At 33.1% G+C, this 22145-nt stretch overlaps 3 protein-coding genes and 1 pseudogene across 3 annotated transcripts in view; 1 reads left to right on the top strand and 3 right to left on the bottom strand.

Annotated features, from left to right (window-relative positions):
• Positions 1 to 22068, bottom strand: part of LOC113513688 (protein Wnt-5b-like) — a 48722-nt gene extending 26654 nt beyond the window's left edge. The window contains exon 1 of the mRNA XM_052902074.1: positions 21791 to 22068. Within this exon, the coding sequence (XP_052758034.1) occupies positions 21791 to 21903 (113 nt within the window). The 5' untranslated portion in view covers positions 21904 to 22068. The remainder of the gene's footprint in view (positions 1 to 21790) is intronic.
• Positions 752 to 1307, bottom strand: LOC113512681 (probable salivary secreted peptide). The gene has a single exon (XM_026896603.3). The coding sequence runs from the start codon at positions 1266 to 1268 to the stop codon at positions 912 to 914; it is 357 nt and encodes a 118-aa protein (XP_026752404.1). The 5' UTR covers positions 1269 to 1307; the 3' UTR covers positions 752 to 911.
• On the bottom strand, positions 4255 to 4774 carry LOC113523334 (uncharacterized; annotated as a pseudogene).
• LOC113517702 (uncharacterized) lies at positions 14484 to 18570 on the top strand. The gene is made up of 4 exons (XM_052902077.1): positions 14484 to 14856; positions 16346 to 16428; positions 17553 to 17672; positions 18425 to 18570. The coding sequence occupies exons 1-4, from the start codon at positions 14661 to 14663 to the stop codon at positions 18551 to 18553; spliced, it is 528 nt and encodes a 175-aa protein (XP_052758037.1). The 5' UTR covers positions 14484 to 14660; the 3' UTR covers positions 18554 to 18570.
• Positions 22069 to 22145: the final 77 nt, after the last annotated feature.

Here is a 22145-nt window from a genome sequence, read left to right as displayed (position 1 = left end):
ATTTCTCTGCTCAATTCTCCGATTGCTCAGCAGCCAGATATTGATATATTTAATGACAAAATTGATATATTTTTAAAATGTTGTACAAAATTTGTAAGTTTGTAAAATAAACCTACAGCTTACTACATGTTTTAGGAGACTGTAAGTGTGGTGAGTAAGTTTCAAATAAATAAATAAATAAGGATTATTGATATTCCTTCAAATTTTTGTATATGAATATTTGAGGCCTGTTGTTCAGCTGCGAACAATTAGAGATGATGATGATGAAATGAGGACAATAGGTCATCACAAGATTGAGTCCTCGCAAATATAATTTAGGTTAACGTTTCATGTTTTTTTTTTTATGCAACATAGATTTGGTGGCTTGTAATACTGGTTCTTCAAAACCTACTGCAAGCACCAGTCTCTCACAAAATTGGTCTTACATATTTAATTGTACCTCAAGTTGTTATTTCATACTCCCTTTTGTGAAGAGAAAATAAACCATTCATTCAATCTTTCATACCATGGACATGACAGAGTATACCGTTTCGCCCATGATACCCCCATGCGTTGTCATTCCTGAGGACTCAGGTGTTATTCCTCTGTACCCTGTAAATTCACTGTCATATCCCACCCTTCAAACCGAAATACAGCCATGCATACACAACTGCTTCACTGTAGAAACACGAATGGGACAGAGGTGGCCAGCCAAACGATTTATGTACAAAGTCTCCCACTGGCATGTACGTAATAAATAACAGTTATTAGAGATTTTTCATTAATATATTATATTAACAACAAATAAAATAAGTTTATAATATAAAACACTTAAAGCACACTTTTGCGAATTTGTAGGTACAGTGAAATACTTGGCACATTACACGACAGAATACTAGGAGTTCATAGCCACGGTACAGTACTGATATCACTTAGTATCTTCCATAGATGGTAACAGTGAAGTTGAAGCCGTAATTCCTCTGGCTTTTGAGTTTGATTTTCACAAATCTCTGTCCAATGCCTCCCGCTGAAATGGTCGGGTAGCCACCAGTTCCATCTCTCTCGTTGTCTTTCACGTATATAGCCTTGATGTATGCGAAGTTATGTTGCCCTGGTTCTGGGTATTCGATGATGCTGGTCCTTATGAAGAGCGGGAAACCATATTTGTATTCGTTGACTTTGTAAATGATCACGTCACCGTATGTTGCCTGACCAAGCACCAAGTCGTGACTCTGGCAAGAATACGCCGCAATCAAGCAGAATAGAGTGAAGATTGTTAGCGCGCGCATTTTGGTATCGTTCGATCGTTTTGCACTGGAGTGTTAATTGCTCGACATTGTTTTATATAGAAAATGAAGGTGTTATGCAAAAGTGAACCAAGAAATAGTGCATTTGTTTGTAGTTAATTTTGATTACATAACAGAAGTTGCATGATGAAACTTACATTAGAATCTTGTAAATTCCCAAATAGCTTAGCTTAGTAGACGTTTTTATACCTCCAGAATGTTTCTTGTCTAATTTGTCCTTCAATTAGTGTGATTGTCTGGCTTGTTACATTATTTACGTAATGGCTATAATATATTTACATATAAAGTTCCTGACAGACTAAATAGAGAAACCTTTGTCCATATATGCAACCAGTATTTATCCATATATGTACAAATCTGTTGCTGCATTTCCTGCCAATTTTATAATACATTTTATGGATGAATACTGGTTCCTGATATTCGAATTTCTATTAAAATTTTTGAGACAAGCAAACTAAAAGTTAACGGTTATTTGATTAGAATTATTGTGTTACACACATACTAATGTTAGTGCAATTAGCACTAACATTAGTATGTGTGTGATTACTAACATTCGAAGATTGGCCACCACTATTACTATCAGATGTTCCACATAGTAGTATCCATCAATTTCCGACTAGTATTTTGTTCACGCATATTTTGGTATAGGTGTATCATATTATTAGATCTTCAAGCAAATTCTTAGATTGCTGCTCAGAGCCTAGTTCAATTTTTTCGAGAGAAGTCAATCTTCGAGTATTGGCAGTCACACACATATTAATGGTAGCAGAATTAAGCAAAATAATTGTAATTAAGTAATTTACAATAGTTTGTTACCTCTAGGTGCCATAATGGTTCAACAAATTGTTATAAAATTTGGTAAATAACTTCAAAATGTCAGGACAGACAAAGAAATTTACTTTTTTATTTTGATTGCGAGAACGAGGTGGTGTACAAGTATTTGATTAGGAAATAATGAATTAAAAAAAAAAAAAAAACTAATTAATAACAAATTGTTATTCTTGGTTCACTGTGGCATAACCACGTCCATAAAGAACAAACATTGGCGTATGATCCATCACAATCTGGACGTGTCGTGAGCGAGTGACGTGTGACCATCGGTAAACCAGCGTGTTTACAATATTGCCATCTTTCCACAAACAAACCATTACAAGATCACTAAATCTAGCTTACCTCCGTGACATTGTTCATGTTACAGGTTTCTTTTTAATATGTAATCGCAATTACCGTGTGGTTTCGACATAGAATAGGCCACCCCTAGGGGGAAAAGGATTGTTAGCAATGGAGTTTGATGGCCCCATTGCTAGCAATATACCTTATTAGGTCGACCACCACGCGGTTCCCCCTGGAAACCATCGTGAACAATTCTTGTTGGATTCGTCACGATGGGCTAACTAATCTACTTCATCCTCACCTATCATTCTTCACTGGTGCCCCGCCGGTGTATACCGACAACGCGGGTGGGGTTACCATTCCATTATCATTAATTAAAAAAAAATAGGCCACCCCTTCCTTTCCCGTGGGTGTCGTGCGAGGCGATTAAGGGAGCTTATGATGGTGGGATGGGCAGCAGCGCCCTGTTAAAACATCACCAGAAGTCAAACTGCGGTTGCCAATCCGCTTGCCAAGCATGGCAAGTACGGGCAAAATCCTCCTTATGGGGGAGGTTATATTTAGCAGTGGACAGTTAATTGGTGATACGTACATACACAAATACAGGTAAAATTTAATTTGTTTTCAGTCACCCCCTTTCTCCCCTAGAAATACCATATACAAGTGGTAGCGAAAGTGTCTCTATGGACAGATTAGTTTGCTACTTGTCTCAAAGGACTGATGAAGTATCATTATACAAATAACTACATGTACCATACGCATGAGGTAGCGAAAATGTGTCTATGGACAGATTTGTTTGCTACTTGTGTCAGAGAGTTTCACAAGGGAAAATTATACGCGACAAATGCATATTATTAGCATGTTCTATTGTTTTCTCAACCAACGTAGTTAATTATATGGATGTAGTGTAAAGACTAAGCGGAATAACCTTCAATGTCGTCGTAAAATATTGTTTTCCATTTTATTGTACAATATAAGTATGTATGTATTTTTTTTAAACCAAACTTTTTTAAGTTGGTAAACAAGATAGCCCGTCTGATAGTAAACTGTCACTGTAGCCCGTGGACGCCTGCAATACTAGGGGCTTCACGTGCGCGTTGTCGATCGTAAAGAAACCTTTTTTCTATTCTCATTTTCCAGAACCCCATACCTTTTTTTTTAATGGATGATAATTGAATGGTAACCCCTCCAGCGCTATCGGTATACACCGGCGGGGCACCAGTGAAGGATGATAGGTAAGGATGAAGCAGGTCAGTTAGCCCATCGTGACGAATTCAACAAGAATTGTTCACGATGGTTTCCAGGGGGAACCACGTGGCCATCCTTCGATCATGTAGTTCCTTTAGTCGTCTCTTACGACACCCACGGGAAAGAAAGGGAGCGTAATACGCGCATTATATAGTTTATATATTTCCCTAGCGGCGTATCGCTAGTATAGAAAGAAGGGAAAATATCTCGACAGTACGGGTACGGAGGAATAACACCTGAGTCCTCAGGAATGGCAACGCATGGGGGGTATCATGGGCGAAACAGTATACTCTGTTATGTCCATGGTACTGCTCATGTCTATAGGCGACGGTTACCACTTTCCATCAGGTGGGCCGTCATTTGTTTGCCTTTCTAAGTTGTATAAAAAAAAGTCTGGAAAAACACCTCAGAGGGTTGGGATTCTGAGGCGGCTCATTTCCAGGAAAAATGCAGAATGACGTGCTCTTAGATACTGCCGGCATAGTATGCCGGTTTCTGTCCATATAGCCTAGAACCTCGGCCGACAATGCTTCTGCCGGGAGTTAGTTTTCCATCTCCATTCCTTAAGAGGGAAGATTTTGTAAATAAAATAAATGAAACAAACTGCATTATAAAAATATGAAACTTTATTTATAAATTATAACAATATACATAATTTAATCACTCAATATTTTCTGGGGTATGGTGAATTATCATAATAATTACCCCCTTACTATAAAACATGGCGTTTGGATCGTTCGCATACACTTCGATTTCGAATTTATAACCTCTCAATATACTTGGACTCTTCAAGCCAACAGTGACACTTTTGGCTCCAATACCACCGCTCTCTATAAAGGCTTCACCACTTTTATCATCCCTAAGATCGGTGACAAAGACAGCACTAATCACTTCATTGTTGGGCGTATTGATAATAATATCGTCCGTCCTTTTCCACAGGGCCGGGTCAGCTTCTTTTATCTCGCTGTAGATCTTTCTAGACTGAGGCGATGCGTACCCGAGGCGTATGTCGTTTGATTTCACTATGACAACTAAATATGATAAAAATAAACAACTCAAAACCAATCTTGACATTTTGGATACAGTCTTATTAAACATTTGACTCACAAATGATGAAATCTTGTCACAGTATCATTTATATAGGGATCAGTGTTGTAAACAGTCATGAGATCATTATACTATTCTGAGTAACTATTGACGTTTAAAATTAACATGTTTATTATGGAACATCTAATTTTACGAGGAAGTTACGTCAACATTTCGTACTTGAGTTACTCGTTTGGGTACTGATATTGGGTTAGTTTCTGTATTGTATTCAAAGATTATTTGTATTTAGATGGAGTATCAATCTTCGCATCTTTGACAAAAACGCTTCGGCAAAAACAGTCATTTTGAAAAAAAGTTTAACTTCATGTAATTGGTGATTTTTATTGCTCTAAACTGTAACTTTATTTGTGTTTATTACATAATAAATATTATATTACTTTTTTGATGGATGAAGACGGAATTATGCATCCGTCTATGCTTACGGTATATAAAATGGTGGGGTACCTGTGAAGGATGTTGCATCCTTTAGGATAAGAATGAAGTCAAGTCAATCATTTCATCGTGATGAATTCATCAGGAATTAACCATCATGGGGGGATCACATGGAGGTCAACTTGATAAATTGTATTGCTAGCAATAAGGTCATTAGTACCCATTATTAACAATTTCCTCTCATCCCTCTCTAAATACTACTTCACTCGCACACTCTATCAAACAATTAAATAATTAGTACGAAACAAAGATGCGTTACCCAATAGCTGTTTGATCGTTTTTAAAACGGTTTTTGGCATTTAATGCTCCCTCTATATACATTATAATCAATGATTCTGTTATGTATTACCAGCATTATAATTTCCATTCATAGATGACATATTAACACTTTATTGCTAATTAGTTTTCCAGATGACCAGACTTTATTATATTTTTCATGTTAAAGTAACATTTTGATTTATTACCCCGTAAAGTGTAAACGTATTAAAATGAAGTCAATTTCTAGATTATTAATTTTATCTACCTTATTTTCTTTATTGAATTGTCACGATTTATTCCTTGGCTATCCAGATATAGGAAGTAAATTGATATACAGCAAAGTGCATCAAGAAAATCCGGCGGTGTGGATCAGATATGACACATTTACAGTCAACTGTACGAGAAATGAAGTTATCAATGCTATAAAGATTCTGGATTTGAGAGCAGACAAATGGGGCGAAGCGTATATCAAGGCCGGGGGTATTGGCGAGAGGTATGTGACGATCGAACTGGACAGTCCGTCTGTGTTTAGAGGTTTCAACTTTTGGGTGGAAGTGTACGCTATACAGACAAATGGTTTTTTATATAATCACGGGAAAAAGTGAACAATGTAATGTGGATATATGGATAAGTAAATAATTATGTTTAAAATTAAAATTTCGTTGTTTTTGTTTACTGTTAGTGACTGTTTTAAGTGAATTTTATAAAAATAAACATATTTATTTATTTTTTTACTTTATTAAGTGTTTTAATTTTATTTTCTGATTAAACAACCACTTTTTTTTTATAATATTGTATTATACTCAATATAGATACATGGATTTAATATATAAAAGGCCAAAGATAATTAGAAATAAAAATTTTTATTCTCCCATTTTATGACAATTTTTAATTTATTCTTTTTTGTAATTAAAAATATAATAAAAAGTTTTTATGCTAGTATTAATTTTTGTTGGAGTTTCCAACAATATAATATGATTTATCTAATATTTTTGTTACGAATAACATAAATTTATATTTAGGTAAAGTTACTTTTATTATTTTGATTATTTGCTAAATTTATATTATTATATTAAATTGTCACTTCATATGTATAAAATTATCAACCGACTTCAAAAACGTATGGGCTCTCAATTCAGACGTATTTTTTTAATGTTTGTTGTCTCAGAACAAAACTCCATCATTTGCAAATCGATTTAAAAAATACTTTTGTTATCGGAAAAGATATTTCAGATTGGTACCATAGAAATTTCATCAAAATCAGTACAGTAGTTTGGTTTTTATATAAAAAAAAAGTGTTGCCACAATTGAAGTCAGTGGTTTTTAAAAAATATAATATATATTAAGTGCAAAAGTATATTCGAGTATATCAACCGACCACCAAAAAATTTTCAGTACTTTAAATATATCGATCAAAGCTCGCTTTGCCATAATTCAGGAAGTAGTAAGTAAGTAAGTACTCATGTATGGAAGTGAATCGTGGGTACGACAGAAGAAGCATGAAAATAAGATAAATGCTGTAAAAATGAGAACTCTGAGAAGTATGTGAGGTATTAATTAAAAGATAGAATAAGAAACAGTGTGATTAGAGAAAGACGATGTAGTGACAAAAACCAAAAAGGGAAAGTTGTATTGGTTTGGGCATTTGGAGAGGATGGATGAAAAAACATTTACGAAAGAGATTTATCAGATGGATATAACAGAGTATACTGTTTCTTCCCTTCTATCTCCCCATTCGGAGGTCGTCCTTAGTTGCCACGCTTAGTAGGCGGGTTGTCAACCGTAGGTAAGTTTTGGTGATATTTTAAGAGTGATGCTGCTGTCCATCCTTCGTCAAATTCGCTAAGTCGCTTCTTACAACACCCACGGGAAAGGACGAGGCCTATTCTAAGCCGGGATTTCACAGCAACTGGTACATTGGTAATAATTACCTCAATGTAATGGTAAAACATAACACCGAGGTATTTATTTCTTTATGTTATGTGCAAAGATTAGGTATATTTTATAACAAGCTAACAATGTGGCCGTTTGTATGCAAGGAGCAAATAATTCAAACTATTTGAATAATGTACTAGACAGAGAAAGGGCAAACTTTGCAGACAATTAAATCAAAATTTTAATAAAGCGACAGTAATTAGACAAAATTGTTTACGTAGGTACATGAATTATGACTAGATTTATATTTATTTATTAAAATTTTAATGCATAGTCAATTTCGATGTATATTTTTTTTTGATGTGTGAAAATGGTATGGTAACCCCGCCTGCGCTAACGGGACACGCTGACGGAGCACCAGTGAAGGGTGATAGATGAGAATGAAAACAGGCCAGTTAGCCCATCATGATGTATTCGTCAGGAATTAACCATGATAGTTTCCAGGGGGAACCGCTAGCTATTGCTAGCAATAGGATTCTTAGTCTCCATTACTAACAATCCCTTTCCCCCCACTCTATCCAGACAGTCTTTTTTCTTATGCAACTTAGAATGGCAAACAAGCTGACGGCTGAAGGCTGTGAAGGTCAGGTCAGGTGCATGGTAAAATTTACTGTAAAATCATCGATCACTTGTCTATTTTCCTATAATCTTATCATATAAAAGTCTCTTGTCTTTATTACTTTATTACCTCTATAGGAAAGGTTAATATATAAAAAAATAATTATAAATATCTCATTGACAGAGTTTATTTTTCAACCGACTTCGTAAGGGGGGAAAGGGATTGTTAGTAATGGAGACTGAGAATCCTATTGCTAGCAATATACCCAACCAGGTCGACCTCCTCGCGGTTCCCCCTGGAAACTATCATGGTTAATTCCTGATGAATTCATCATGATAGGCTAACTGGCCTGTTTTCATTCTCATCTATCACCCTTCACTGGTGCTCCGCCAGCGTATTCCGTTAGCGCAGGCGGGGTTACCATACCATTTTCACCCACAAAAAAAAACCGACTTCGTAAAGAAGTAGGTTCTCAATTCGATCGTATTTTTTTTTGTTTGTTACCTCATAACTCAGTCAGTTGTAAACCGATTTGGATTTTTTATCTGAAAGTATACCATATATATGGTACTTACAGATTGATTCCATAGAGATTTTATCAAAATTGATTCAATAGTTTATTTATAATTTTAAGTCAAAATAACTGGCTTTATCATAGTTGAAAGCGGTTTTTTTTTAAAGAACACATTCTTAATATTGTTTTGTAAGTGGATTATACCATAACTTAAAAGATAGTATACTTTTAACAGCGAGAAAAGCCACAGTAAACAGCTAGTATAGAATAAAATCCACCAAATTAGATATCGTACTGATTTGATTTACAACAGCAAGCTCGATAAATATGTTATCTGATAGGTACTCTTAATTTATAAGTATTTAACTACTGTAAAGATATTTAAAAATTATGACCTTAAAGTAAGATACGACTATGATTATGATAGATTAGAACTATGAGGGGACTAGCAGCCCCATTGCTAGCACTCCGTGGACTACACTGTATGGACTGCCACACGGCTCCCGTTAAAAGTTGTGGTTTATTCTTGATGAATTCATCATGATGGGCCAGCTGACCTCCTTTCATAATCACCTATTATCTCTGACTGGTGCCCCACCAGGGTCTACCGGTAGCAGTATCAGTCCAATATCATCAATTTAAATTAAAAAAATAGGTTATTAGAATTAATAGACAATTTAAGATCGAACGATCCAAAAAAGCCTAATAAATTTATGCATGTTAATAAAATAGAGAAAATAAATTATTAAATTAACACATAAAATGAATATGAAATAACATAATAAAGTAATGTAAATAAAAATGATATTTATATATTTATATTTATTTATTTATTTATTTAAAGGAACACCAACAGCATATTGCATTATAACATATAGGTATAACAAACATTAAATACAATACAATATTAATGCACATGCCTATTATAGGTATTCACAGCATTCACTTTAACATAATTATACAGTGTAAGAATATTATACAGTGTATTTACACATGATACCTATCTAAATAAACGTTTCTAATGGAATAAATTTAAATAGTTAAAGATAAAAAAAAATTCCTCAAGATCACTGCCAGCTGGTAGGGTAACTAGGAGACTTGCTGCATTTCCACGTTGGAAAGAATAATAATAAATAATAATATTATTAATAGATAATTTTGTAAATAATAGACATAAGCGCCTATAGTTTTCAATTAGCAAATTGCCCATATATCTATTGCTTTTTTAAACGTATGTTTGCATTTTTTATGGTTGAGAATGGAATGGTAACATCGTTTGATTTATTAGTATACACACAAAAGTCGATTGCTTGGCTACCTCTGTCCTCCATTCGTGTTTTTACCGTGAAGCAGTTGTGTTTGCATTTCGGTTTGAAGGGCGGGATATGGTGTGAATTTACAGGGTACAGAGGAATAACATCTGACTCGTCAGGAATGGCAACGCATGAAGGGTATTATGGGCGAAACAGTATACTCTGTTATGTCCATGGTATTGCTCATGTCTATAGGCGACGGTTACCACTTTCCATCAGGTGAGCCGTCAGCTTGTTTGCCATTTTCCAAAAAAAAAAACTTAGCTGAAATAATATAATAATAATAATTATTATTATATAATTTCAAGAATTAATCACGATGGACATTAACCATAAGGAGTTTTACCAGACAAAGTTGCCACACTAGCAATAGGGTTGTTAACTCCATCTACTAGAGATGTTTTAAGAGGGTTTGTAAGCCTGTCCTACCTGTAGAATGATGAGTTAAAAATATTCACGGGAAAGTAAATATATTCGGATTGATACCTGCTGCTGATTTTCACCATCGTACAACCCGCCATAAATGTAAAATTTCATCCCAACCATCTGGACGAGTGGCGGTCCTCCACCGCGCGTTTTTCAAGGCACTTTCTTCCATGCACAACCACTCTTTGGAATCAACTTCCAGTAGCAGTATTTCCGAACCGATACGACAACATAACCTTTAAGAAAGATTTGTATTCCTTGTTAAAAGGCCGTAATTAAACCTGCAATGCCGTTAGTGTTGTGGGTGATCATGGGTGGCGGTAGTCACTATATATATATATATATATATATATATATATATATATATATATATATATATATATATTATATATATATATATATATATATATATAATATATATATATATATATATATATATATATATATATATATATATATATATATATACTGACCGTAAACATATCCTGGTCACGCGGACGAAGTCACGGGTAAAATCTAGTAATATATATGTACTTGGATAAATAACTCTTCGCTCGCTAGAGTTATTTATCTAAAAGTCACCAATAATTTAGGAGAAAGCACTTATTTATTAGAACATGCATCGCTTACGACAATTCTACAACTAAAAAAAATATTATAATAAATATCTCTATATAAAAATAGAGAAATTAATTGTCCGTCCGTCGTAAGAGAACTCAGGGAACCGGTACAACGTTATAATTGAAGGAGTGGTGCAAGCTAAGGAATGATATAGAGCTGAGTATACGAAAAGTCACTATCGAGACTTATTTATGGAAAGCAAGTAAATATTTCCATTGGTAAATAAATTAAAAATATTTTTTAGAAAACACTTATTTCTTTTATTTATTTAATTATTTATTCATTTATTTATTTATTAACCTATTTAGGAGCCCGATTCTAAAACCATAACTACTGTACTCTTTTAAAACTGTAATATTAGTTAAGAAACTACAGTTATGTTTTTACGAATAAATTTTATTTCATTTCTGATTTCACGCTTTGCATATGAAAATTGGCATCTTCAATATGATTATAGATTAAGTCCTAAAGGTTTAGGCCTTTTTTTGTACTACATTTTATTGATAAAAAAAGTTTAATTTAATAAATACATAACTTAGATTTCCTTTGTTAGAAATAAATCCAAAATTTTTATAATACTTGTTATACTAAAAATTTGAAAAATCCTTTTTTTGAAAACTCTTATTTATTTTATTAATGGCTCAAAATATCGTCATTAGATTTAATTATCATAAGATAAATGCGAGTCTTAAAACTTTCAAAGCGCCCCCTGAAAAAGATTTTCGTATGAAGTCGAAACAATTGTCGGAAACGACAAAAAATACATTATTCAATAATTTTCCGATTACATATATATATATATATATATATATATATATATATATATATATATATATATATATATATATATATATATATATATATATATATATATATATATATATATATATATACTATTATAAGAATAAATTCTTATGATACTACTTGAGATGAAGAAGATTGGAGGCTATTTTTTATCCCCATCCGATATATATGTAATAAATAATTTATTTTTAAATAATCATGGAAACTACGTATTAACAACTCTGTATATATATTTTCAATAAAACCATATATCTTTGTAATGTTTGGGTGTGAATATAATAGCTTTTAATAGTATTTAAGTAGTCCTAATGAGGGGTCTGATCTGAGATCAAAAGGATATTGGGCCCTCTGTGTTCAGAACCGGTTCCCGATGCATTATTAATACGCGCGTGGATGCTGAGGTTAGAATGTTTCCGGGATGGTGTGTTGTAGGCTTAATTTGAAATTTTAATTTGTTTTTAATTTTTTTTTTTTTTGTTAATAGACTCTTTCTTTGTTGTCTGTTTTACGAGTTATTGTAAAGTTGACTAGTTTTAGAGGTCATCCAAGTTTGTAAATTACATTGTTTTGTTTTGACACAAATAAAATCGACTTTAATCTTTACTTCAATCAAACTTGGAACTTTCCACTAATTCTGCACCGATTTTTATGAATGTTTTCACACGAAACAGTCATCAAAATCGATGCTGAATTTGTAATAACACCACTTAATTCAAGTTTGCAAAGCAAATTACATTGTTTTGTTTTGACACAAAAAAAATCAACTTCAATCTTTACTTCAATCAAACTTGGGATTTTCCACTAATTCTGCACCGATTTTTATGAATGTTTTCACACAAAACAGCCATCAAAATCGATGCTGAATTTGTAATAACACCACTTAATTCAAGTTTGCGAAACAAATTACATTGTTTTGTTTTGACACAAAAAAAATCAACTTCAATCTTTAGTTCAATCGACCTTGGGAGTTTCTACTAATTCTGCACCGATTTTTATAAATGTTTTCATATATATATATATATATATATATATATATATATATATATATATATATATATATATATATATATATATATATATATATATATATATATTGATCAGTTTTCAATTCAGGTGTATTTTTGTTTATGTTTGTAACCTCATAATTAATTCACTATTAAACCGATTATAACCGATTTATAAAATTCTACTTTTTATCTAAAAGCATATTGCACTTACAAATTCGTTTCATAGAAATATTATCAAAATATGTTCAGTAATTTCATTTTTAAATCAACATAACTAACTTTGCTACAAGTATTTGTTTTTTGTTTAGAACCCAATTTTAATTATTAATAATCGTATAAATATAATTCTTATTTACTTCCTCCTTCGTGTGACACATACATCCATCATCCCTACCGGACGACCTTCAGAATTAGAGTTTTACTGGATATATATTAAAAAAAAAGCTATATAACTATATATTTAACCAACTATATACCAGAGGAAGACTTTGTACAAAAGTCGATTGACAAAAATCGTTCACTTAGATACCTCTGTACCATTAGTGTTTCTGTCGTGAAACAGTCGTGTTTACATGCCTATTTGCATGTTTGAAGGGTGGGGCATGGCAGTGAAATTACAGAGGCATAAAACCTTAGTCCTCACGAATGGCAACGCATGAAGAGTACGATTGGCGACACAGTATACTCTGTTATGTCCATAGTACTGTTCATATTTTTAGGCAACAGTTACCACTTTCTATTAGGTGGGTCATCAACTTGTAAGTTATGTAGTGTGTGTACTATAAGTTGCATAAAAAAGCAATCCAAAGATGAAGCATGGGTTTCTTACTTATAAGAATAATAAGTAAGGAACCCATGATAAAATATGCAATTCGCACTTACGCGCTGCTTTATCAAGTGATAGTAATTTAATTTTATCAGTGTTAAATATTCTTTGACATTACTAATAAATTAATGAATTATTACAAACGTAGATACTCTCAGTTCGAATCCGATTTAAGTCAAAAATCTTTGAATATCAATTAAAATTATCGACTAACTCTCGGGTGATCAAAAATGCCGACAACAAACTTAATTAATTTGTCTAAAGTGAATGCTCTTCAGAATATTTGATAAATGTCTCTCACTTACTTGTTAGGAATTATAGTTGTGAGTATATTATTTTAAATTTTTTTTTATACAACTTAGAATGCCAAACAAGCTGACGGCCCACCTGATGGAAAGTGGTAACCGTCGCCTGTAGACATGAGCAGTACCATGGACATAACAGAGTGTACTATTTCGCCCATGATACCCCCCATGCGTTGCCATTCCTGAGGACTCAAGTGTTATTCCCCTGTACCCAGTAAATTCACGCCATATCCCACCCTTCAAACCGAAACACAACCATACAAACACAACTGCTTCACGGTTGAAACACGAATGGGACAGAAGTACCCAAGCAATCGACTTTCGTACAAAGTCTCCCTCTGGTCTATACTATACAACTAAATACTGATATCAGTATCATCATCTCAGCCATTATTCGGCCAATGCTGAACATAGGCCTGTCCCATAGGCTGCCATAAGGAATGGTCCTGAGCTACGTACACACACTGACTACCATTAATTTACGAATTACTAATACATATAACATTATGCTACCTGCTATTTGAGCTTTAATAATAAACAATTAAGATCGGACATTTTGAAATTGCCACAACAATTTTCACAAACAAAAAAAAAAGGGTAACTGTATGAAAGGGTTTATGTTTAACAAAATTATATACGGATCCCCAAAAACGTCCAATTGATTATCTGTAAATTTGATATCAATATTAATTATGACATACGATATAATCTCGTTTAATTAATCATGTTTTATTACACATCGACGTATAATTTTCAACGACATTGAATAATAACATTTAAAAGTATTTATAAAAAAAATAAAATTAAAAAAAAATGTGTTTAAATTAATTAGATATTCGTTGTTCTTTTTTTGAATTTTGACATTAAATAATAGTTTGTAAAAGAGATAATAATTATGCGTTAATTATGACGGGAAAGTTGTGTTTATTGTTTTTGTTGTTTTCGTGTGTGGATTGTATGAAGAAATATGTAATGTATGACTACGATGTGAGCGAAGAGGACCTGTATGAGAATAGTGCAGTGATTGGTAGCCATACATTAATGAATTCGACATTGTACAAGACAATTTTTAGATATTACTGTCTAAGTGACTACCACGAAAGTGAGTATTTATATATATTTTTTTTTCTTTTTAGGCACTGTTTCATTATAATAACTTTATTTCCTTTTCCTTAAACAAAATTAGCCTGTAGTACAATAGAACTATGAGCCCACACTAGGCAAAGCCTGTCTCGTGGAAGTCAAAGCTAGAAATTTAACAGTTGTAGTGCGGCGAACAGGGTTCATTTAAATATGTCACATTGAATGTGAGTTTGGATATGCATAGGTGTTTGTATGGGTGTGCGTGCGTGTGTGTGTGTGCGTGTGTGCGTGCGTGCGTGCGTGTGTATGTGTGTGTGCGTATGCGTAAATGCGTAAACATTTAGGTTTATATTATAAACGATTCCTCGCGCGATACATTCATGTATTGTATACGATAATGATTGTGAATGATAAAAATTATCATCACATTATCATATCATTATCACACATTATCATCATATTATAGAACTACCAATATTTATTATGGCAATAAATAATTATATAAGTAAATATGTATATATAGAAAAATAATAAACAACTTTCACTTAAACCATTAATATCCTGGGCGAAAAAGTCTATAGGGGACGGTTACCACTTTCTATCAGGTGGGCCGTCAGCTTGTTTGCCATTCTAAGTCGTATAAAAAAAATTGGTGTGATTAGTGACAAAAATTGAAAGAGAATACAGTATTGGTTTGGTTTTAAACGGGAATTATGGGAAAACGGGAACGGGATTAATGGAAAACGAATTATCACGTATCATCATCATCATCATCATTTTATCAGCCGTTAATTGTCCACTACTAAACGTAGACTTCCCCCTAATGAAGGGTTTTGCCAGTAGTTGCCATGCTTGGCAGGTGAACAGGCAACTACAGTTAGGCTTCGGTGATGTTTAAAGAGGGACGCTGCTACTCATCCCTTGACCTTTAAGTTCTCTTAGTCATCTCTTACGACACCCACGGGAAAGGAAGGGATAGTCCATACACGTAACACATAATTACGTTAACACGTAATTACTTCGTATGTCAAAGTGTATTTTTGTGATCTTCATGGTATTCGGGGGAAGGGATTAGTAATGGGGAGGTTAGTCCCCATTGCTATCAATATACCCTATCAAGTCGACCACCACGCGGTTCCCCCTGGAAATGATCGTAACTAATTTATCGTTGAATTCGTCACTATGGGCTAACTGACCTGCCTTTTCATTCTGACCTAACATCTCTCACTGGTGCCCCGCCAGCGTATACCGATAGCGCATGCGGGGTCACCATGCCATTTACACCCATTAAAAAAATCTTCATGGTACTGTTCATGTCTATATATGAAGGTCGCCACTTTCCATCAGGTTGGCTATCAGCTTGTTTGCTCTTCTAAGTTATATAAATGATAGAAAAAAAAAAAAACAATTATGTCGTTATTTGAAGAAAGACTTTTGATTAATATATTTTTTAAATTTTTTAATAATATTTACAAATGCTTTAAAAAATCTATTGTATATGTTGACAGACGAGGACTTATTAATATACGGAACCAAGTCATGGACATTTCCACAACAAGATATCAACCTCACATTGTCTTATCCAAGTGCGGTAAGTTTTTTATTTTTTTATTATTCAATGTACATAACATTGAAATCTACGATAGAGTACTCTCTCACACGCATGGCTGTATAGGATTGTGGTATTTGCTATTTCTGTATTGTAATTAAAAAAGTTAAAAAATATCTCTCAACTTAACAATCGATACACATGTATCGCCCGTTAACTGTCCACTGCTGAACATAGTCTCGTCCATAAGGAGGTTTTATCAGTAGTTGCCACGTTTGGCAGACGAGGTGCCAACCGCAGTTAGACTTTAGTGGTATTTTAAGAGGGACGCTACTGACTATCCCTCGACCATAAAATTTTATTAGGCGCCTCTTACGACAACCACGGGAAGGGAAAGAGTGGCCCATTCTATGCCGGACCCACACGGCGGATGTAAATGTAAAATTACAGGTGAATGTTGCCAATTAGTGCTTTCATTTCCTACGAAGATTTATATAAATTACGAATGAAATAATTGTCCCCTTATTTATGAACCTAGGCTGTATAAGCCGTGCTCTTTGCCTGCCTTATTTTGGACGAATTTTAAAACAACAATGTTAACAATCTTATGGAATCATATTATGGAATCATGTTCGACAGCAACTTATCTTGGGGTAAGCATATCAATGGAGTAAGTAGGAAACTATACTTTTCTTTTTACTCTCTCAAACGTTTTCCAGAAATTTTTGCCCATTGAAACGAAAATCACACTCGCCCAAGCTTTATTACTACCTCTTCTGGATTATGCTGACGTATGTTATCTGGATGTCACAGAGGAACGATTAAATAAGTTGGAACGGCTACAGAATTTATGCATACGTTTTATTTATGGACTTAGAAAATACGATGATGTCTCCTCTTACAGAAGCATATTAAAATTATGGCTCTAAATTAATAATAATTAATTAATTAATGCTCCTTTCCACTCAGGGTTTGCTGGAAGAGAATTCTTACAGAGTTAAGCTCGCCTGTTGTACATCTTTATTTTATATATATTATATGTTGTAATTTTTTGTGTACAATAAAGAATAAATAAAAAAATAAATAAAAAAATAAATAAAATCTTTGCAATAGATTAATAGTTATTGTGACTTGATTTGTTTATTAATTTGTTTTTTTTTTAACAGTTTCAATCAGATAAACAAACGGACTACATAGAAGAGTACTGGATCACAGGATTCAACGTGTTATTGTTTGTAGACAGTACAGAGAGTCAGGGTTACATCAACCACGGTGGAATAATGCAGGTAAGGCTGATGATCACTTGGGTGATTTCCAAGCAAGTGAGATTTCGGACTAATTTCGATATTTTTTATTTCGAATCTTCATAAAATATAATGTCTCCAGAAAGTATTTTATAAAAGATTTCTTCTATAATTTGGGGATATCAGTCTTTCTGGGGATTCATAATATATAATACTAATATATTGTTTTAGGTAAAAAAAGATTTTTCCAAATCGGTTTACAATTGACGTATTTTGACGATGAGAGAGCCTCATTTTTTGAAGTCGGATGAAAAGCCTTAAGCATTAAGTTCTTTTTAAAATAAACTATTCTAATCTCGTCATTTATCAATGCATTTACGAAGTTGCTTTTTTGCGGAGCGATATACACTTGTTTCCATAATATTAAAAAAAATACAACTAAATTGCGTACCACAAAAAAAGTGACATCCAGTTATTTTGATATAAAAATTAAACTACTAAACCGATTTTGATACAGTTTATATGCAACCAATCTGTAAATATACCCTTTCAAATAAAAAAGTAATTTTCCAAATCGGTTTACAACTGACGGAGTTGTGAGGTAACAAACATAAAAATATACTTTTTTTATACCACTGAGGTGGCAAACAAGCATACGGCCCACCTGATGGTAAGTGGTAGTAGTACCGTAGCCTATGAACACCTGCAATACCACACTTCACAGTTGTGTTGAGAACCACCTTTTTTAAAATCGGTTCTGAAAAGTTATCATTCCAGTTATTACTTTATTACAGGACTCGATAAGTTTGACATTCGTGTGTCCGAATGTGAACATGCTTCAGTACCAATTCTGGCTGTACGGAGTGGCGAAATCGTCGGAGAAAATTGAATCGAGCAGCCTACTTCAAAGCGACATGTGTTAATAAATTATACATTAATACATATTCGTATAATTTGGTAGTTATTTCATTAATATGTAATGTTTCTGTTATTTTTATTTCAATTAATTTACATCGAAATATAAAAGTTCACTTAATAGTCAAGGAATGGACATCATCGTCCCTTTTACCAAAGCCTAGCTGCAATTGCCAACCTGCTTGCCAAACGTAATAATTATTGGCAAAACTCCCTTTATGGAAAGACTTACGCTCTGCAGTGGAGAGTTAACAGTTGGCATGATAAAAAAAAAATCCAAATAAAAAACTCCCGTCTCTTTCTACAACTCATACTTGCTGTCTTTTTTTTTTGATAGGTGAAAATGGTATGGTAACCCCGCCTGCACTAACGGGATACGCTGGCGGAGCACCAGTGAAGGGTGATAGATGAGAATTAAAACAGGCCAGTTAGCCCATCATGATGAATTCATCAGGAATTAACCATGATAGTTTCCAGGGGGAACCGCGAGGAGGTCGACCTGGCTGAGTATATTGCTAGCAATGGGATCCTTAGTCTCCATTACTAACAACCCTTTTCCCCAAGACGGTTAGTTAGTTAGTTATGCATTTACAAAGATAAAAAAGCATACAACCGAATCGAAACAACAACCGAACGTACCTCTTTTTGAAATCGGTGGTAAAGAAATAATTGAAGAGCTCCTAATTTTGACAGTCGTTTGTAAATATTCCAGAATTCGAGTGTCAACAATATTAAAGTCAACAAAGTAGGTGTAATAGTGAACGTATAAAAACACTATTAGAGTTTATAGTCCCAGATAAAACGAATATAAACACAATTTGTGTGTTTGCATAGTGATTAACATAAATAACAATAAAATAAAACGTTCCTACAACATTGTAGAAGTAGTTACCTGCGTATTATTTATTTTATTTTGACCCCCTACTGCTATTTTATTTTTATTACATTGTCAATAATAGGCATGGCTAAACAAATGCAAATTTATTTATTTGAGGAATCTATACTTACGTAATACAGCCAATTTTACTGCTGAGAAATATATAAAACTAGCTTTTATCAGAGACTTTTTCTGTCCACAAGATTGGAATATGTTGAAATAAATAGACCGAAATAAAGCCTATGTCCTTCGTCAAAGAAAAATCCAAAGAGGTACTATGTGAAATTTTATAACATTTGGTGGAGACTTTAAGGCACCAAGAGTTAATAAGTAAACTTACTCTCACATTTATAATCATCATCATCATCATCGTATCAGCCTTTAACTGTCCACTGCTGAACATAATTCTCCCCCTTGGGGTGTTTTGCTAGTAGATGCCATACTTGGCAGGCGGATTGGCTATGTATTAATTGGAAAAAAAAGATATCCCTAAGAAAATTGCAGTTATATAACTAGAGGTATCAAAAATTTGCTTATTAAAGCTAATTTTATTATAATTTTTATTATTTCGGCCGTTAACTGTCCACTGCTGAACATAAGCCTTCCCTATAAGGGGAGTTTTGCCAGTAGTTACCACGCTTGGCAAGTGGGTTGGAAACCGCTGTAAGGCTTTTAGATATGTTTTAAGAGGGAAGCTGCAGCCCATCCCTCGCCCTCAGTCGCCTCTTACGATTACAACACTCACGGGAAAAAAAGGGGTAATCTATTCTATGCTGGGTCACACCATTAAAGCTAATATAAAATACTAATCTCTGATCTGTCTAGATAAGTTGGCATTACTACAAAACCGTGTAAAGTCGGAGCGAATCATTAGTGCTTAATAATATTATATTATTTACTCTTAATACACGATTGCCAAAGAAAGTAGGGTAATGTTTCTCGAATGTATCTAAATATCCCTGATAGTTGTCTTATGGATTTTAATAAATGGAACAGTCGTTCGATTTGTCTTACTTGTGAGAGAACTATAAATTACATGAAGACACCATAAAATAAATATGACGGTAATAAACTGTCAGACTAATTTAACGGTATTGTTATAGAAAAAACTCAAGATATACGCACGACCATACTATAGTGCAGAGACTTATTTATTTATTATACTTTATTTTACACTTTATTTGCACCATTTATAAAATAGTAAATACATTAAATTGTGATGAGAAATGATACAAAAGGCGTCGACTTATAGCAGAAGAAGGTATGTCCTTAAAATAGTTATATATTTTTAATTATTTTTTTTCATACATATAAATATATAGAACTCCTTCAGAGGTAAATAATTAACTTATATTTACCTCCTTTTTGTCTATGATAAATTTTTTTTTTCTCAATTTTAATAGATATTTTTGTTAATATCTATGTACATTAAGTAATTGTTGGTATTTTTAATGAAAGATCAGCATATTGTAGCTATTGTCCGGTTATAACGATAAAAAATTCAAAATGGAGGAAACTTTCAATTCGACTGTATCTCCTCTGTGTTACATATTTACCAATTGTAAATTGATTTTAATAGTTCTCTTCATGATGATAATTGTCACGTAAACAATAGAAAATATCTCACTTTTAAAAAGAAGACACGACTATAATACTCTTAATAAATTGTGGGTAAATGTTGCCCAAAAATGAATACATAGGATAAATTGTAATTCTAAATTAATGTAATTGTAAGCACTCCGAGTGCTTTACGTTTATTGAATGCAGTTAAAATATACTTCGAAACTACATTTACATAGTTGATATCCCCAGCTGCATAAGATATAAAGTAGGTTTTATTACCGCTCATATTCGCACCTGAGTCCACGTCTAGACTTTAAGCAGGCGTAGACATACGATCGATATCACTAACATGTAATCAAGACTCAGAAAAACTCAGGCAATCCCCAAATCGACTACTCTATGGTAGGTTATGATTTTTAACGTTATTCACTGAGTTGGTATAATTCACAATGTTGTAAATTAATAAATAAATAAAGATTAAAAAATAATTATTTTAAATTAAATTTAAATTTATTTAGAAGTTAAGTGTGACAGTATTCTCAGGAAACTTGTGACTGTAGATAAATAAAAAAAAAAAACAAAAAAAAGATATCATTTTCTCTAAAATTTAATATAATTTTACCTCCTTTATATTTTGTTTTATGAGATGTTACAAAATTAATTAACAAACTTAATAAAATCTTTCTTCTCTATGATGTTAGTATGGATATCATAAAGGTAATAATCACAATATTTTATTGTACTTTATTCTTACCCTCTAGGGGATTTGGCGTGAAGATAAGCAAATAGAACATTATATACTTACAACCAACTTCCATTAGTCCACGGTTCCCGCCGTCTCCTTCCATCTTCGGTAGCGACAATCCATACAAGAGCCGCGAGCAGTATTAAAAATCTGAACACTGAACTCGACGCCATCTTGTTCACCTCGTGTACACAAAATGGTGGCAGTCACATAATTGTTTTATTTTTCAATTATTTCTATTGTCTATAATTACTAGAATGCTACATACTAAACAGTGCACTATTTACAGAAACAAATATTACATGAATTGTAATTTATTGTTTACATAATCTACGTATCAGTGAAGCAATAGGTAGCGCTTAAATTAAAAAAAAAATATGATTTTAAAATTATTAAAAAAAAAAGAAAAAGTTAA

The sequence above is a fragment of the Galleria mellonella genome, unplaced genomic scaffold (assembly GCF_026898425.1).
Source record: "Galleria mellonella isolate WM207_F2 unplaced genomic scaffold, CSIRO_AGI_GalMel_v1 utg87, whole genome shotgun sequence".
Classification (NCBI taxonomy): Eukaryota; Metazoa; Arthropoda; class Insecta; order Lepidoptera; family Pyralidae; genus Galleria; species Galleria mellonella.
The sequence above is the reverse complement of the archived record's forward strand: the minus strand, read 5'-3'. Positions and strand labels throughout refer to the sequence as shown.

What these genes read in the sequence shown, in the direction of transcription:
- LOC113517702 (XM_052902077.1), top strand. Translation starts at nt 14,661, where the DNA reads ATGACGGGAAAGTTGTGTTTATTGTTTTTGTTGTTTTCGTGTGTGGAT. An exon ending in TCTAAGTGACTACCACGAAA is followed by an intron (nt 14,857 to 16,345) that starts GTGAGTATTTAT and finishes ATATGTTGACAG; the next exon opens with ACGAGGACTTATTAATATAC. An exon ending in CATTGTCTTATCCAAGTGCG is followed by an intron (nt 16,429 to 17,552) that starts GTAAGTTTTTTA and finishes TTTTTTTAACAG; the next exon opens with TTTCAATCAGATAAACAAAC.
- LOC113512681 (XM_026896603.3), bottom strand. Translation starts at nt 1,268, where the DNA reads ATGCGCGCGCTAACAATCTTCACTCTATTCTGCTTGATTGCGGCGTAT.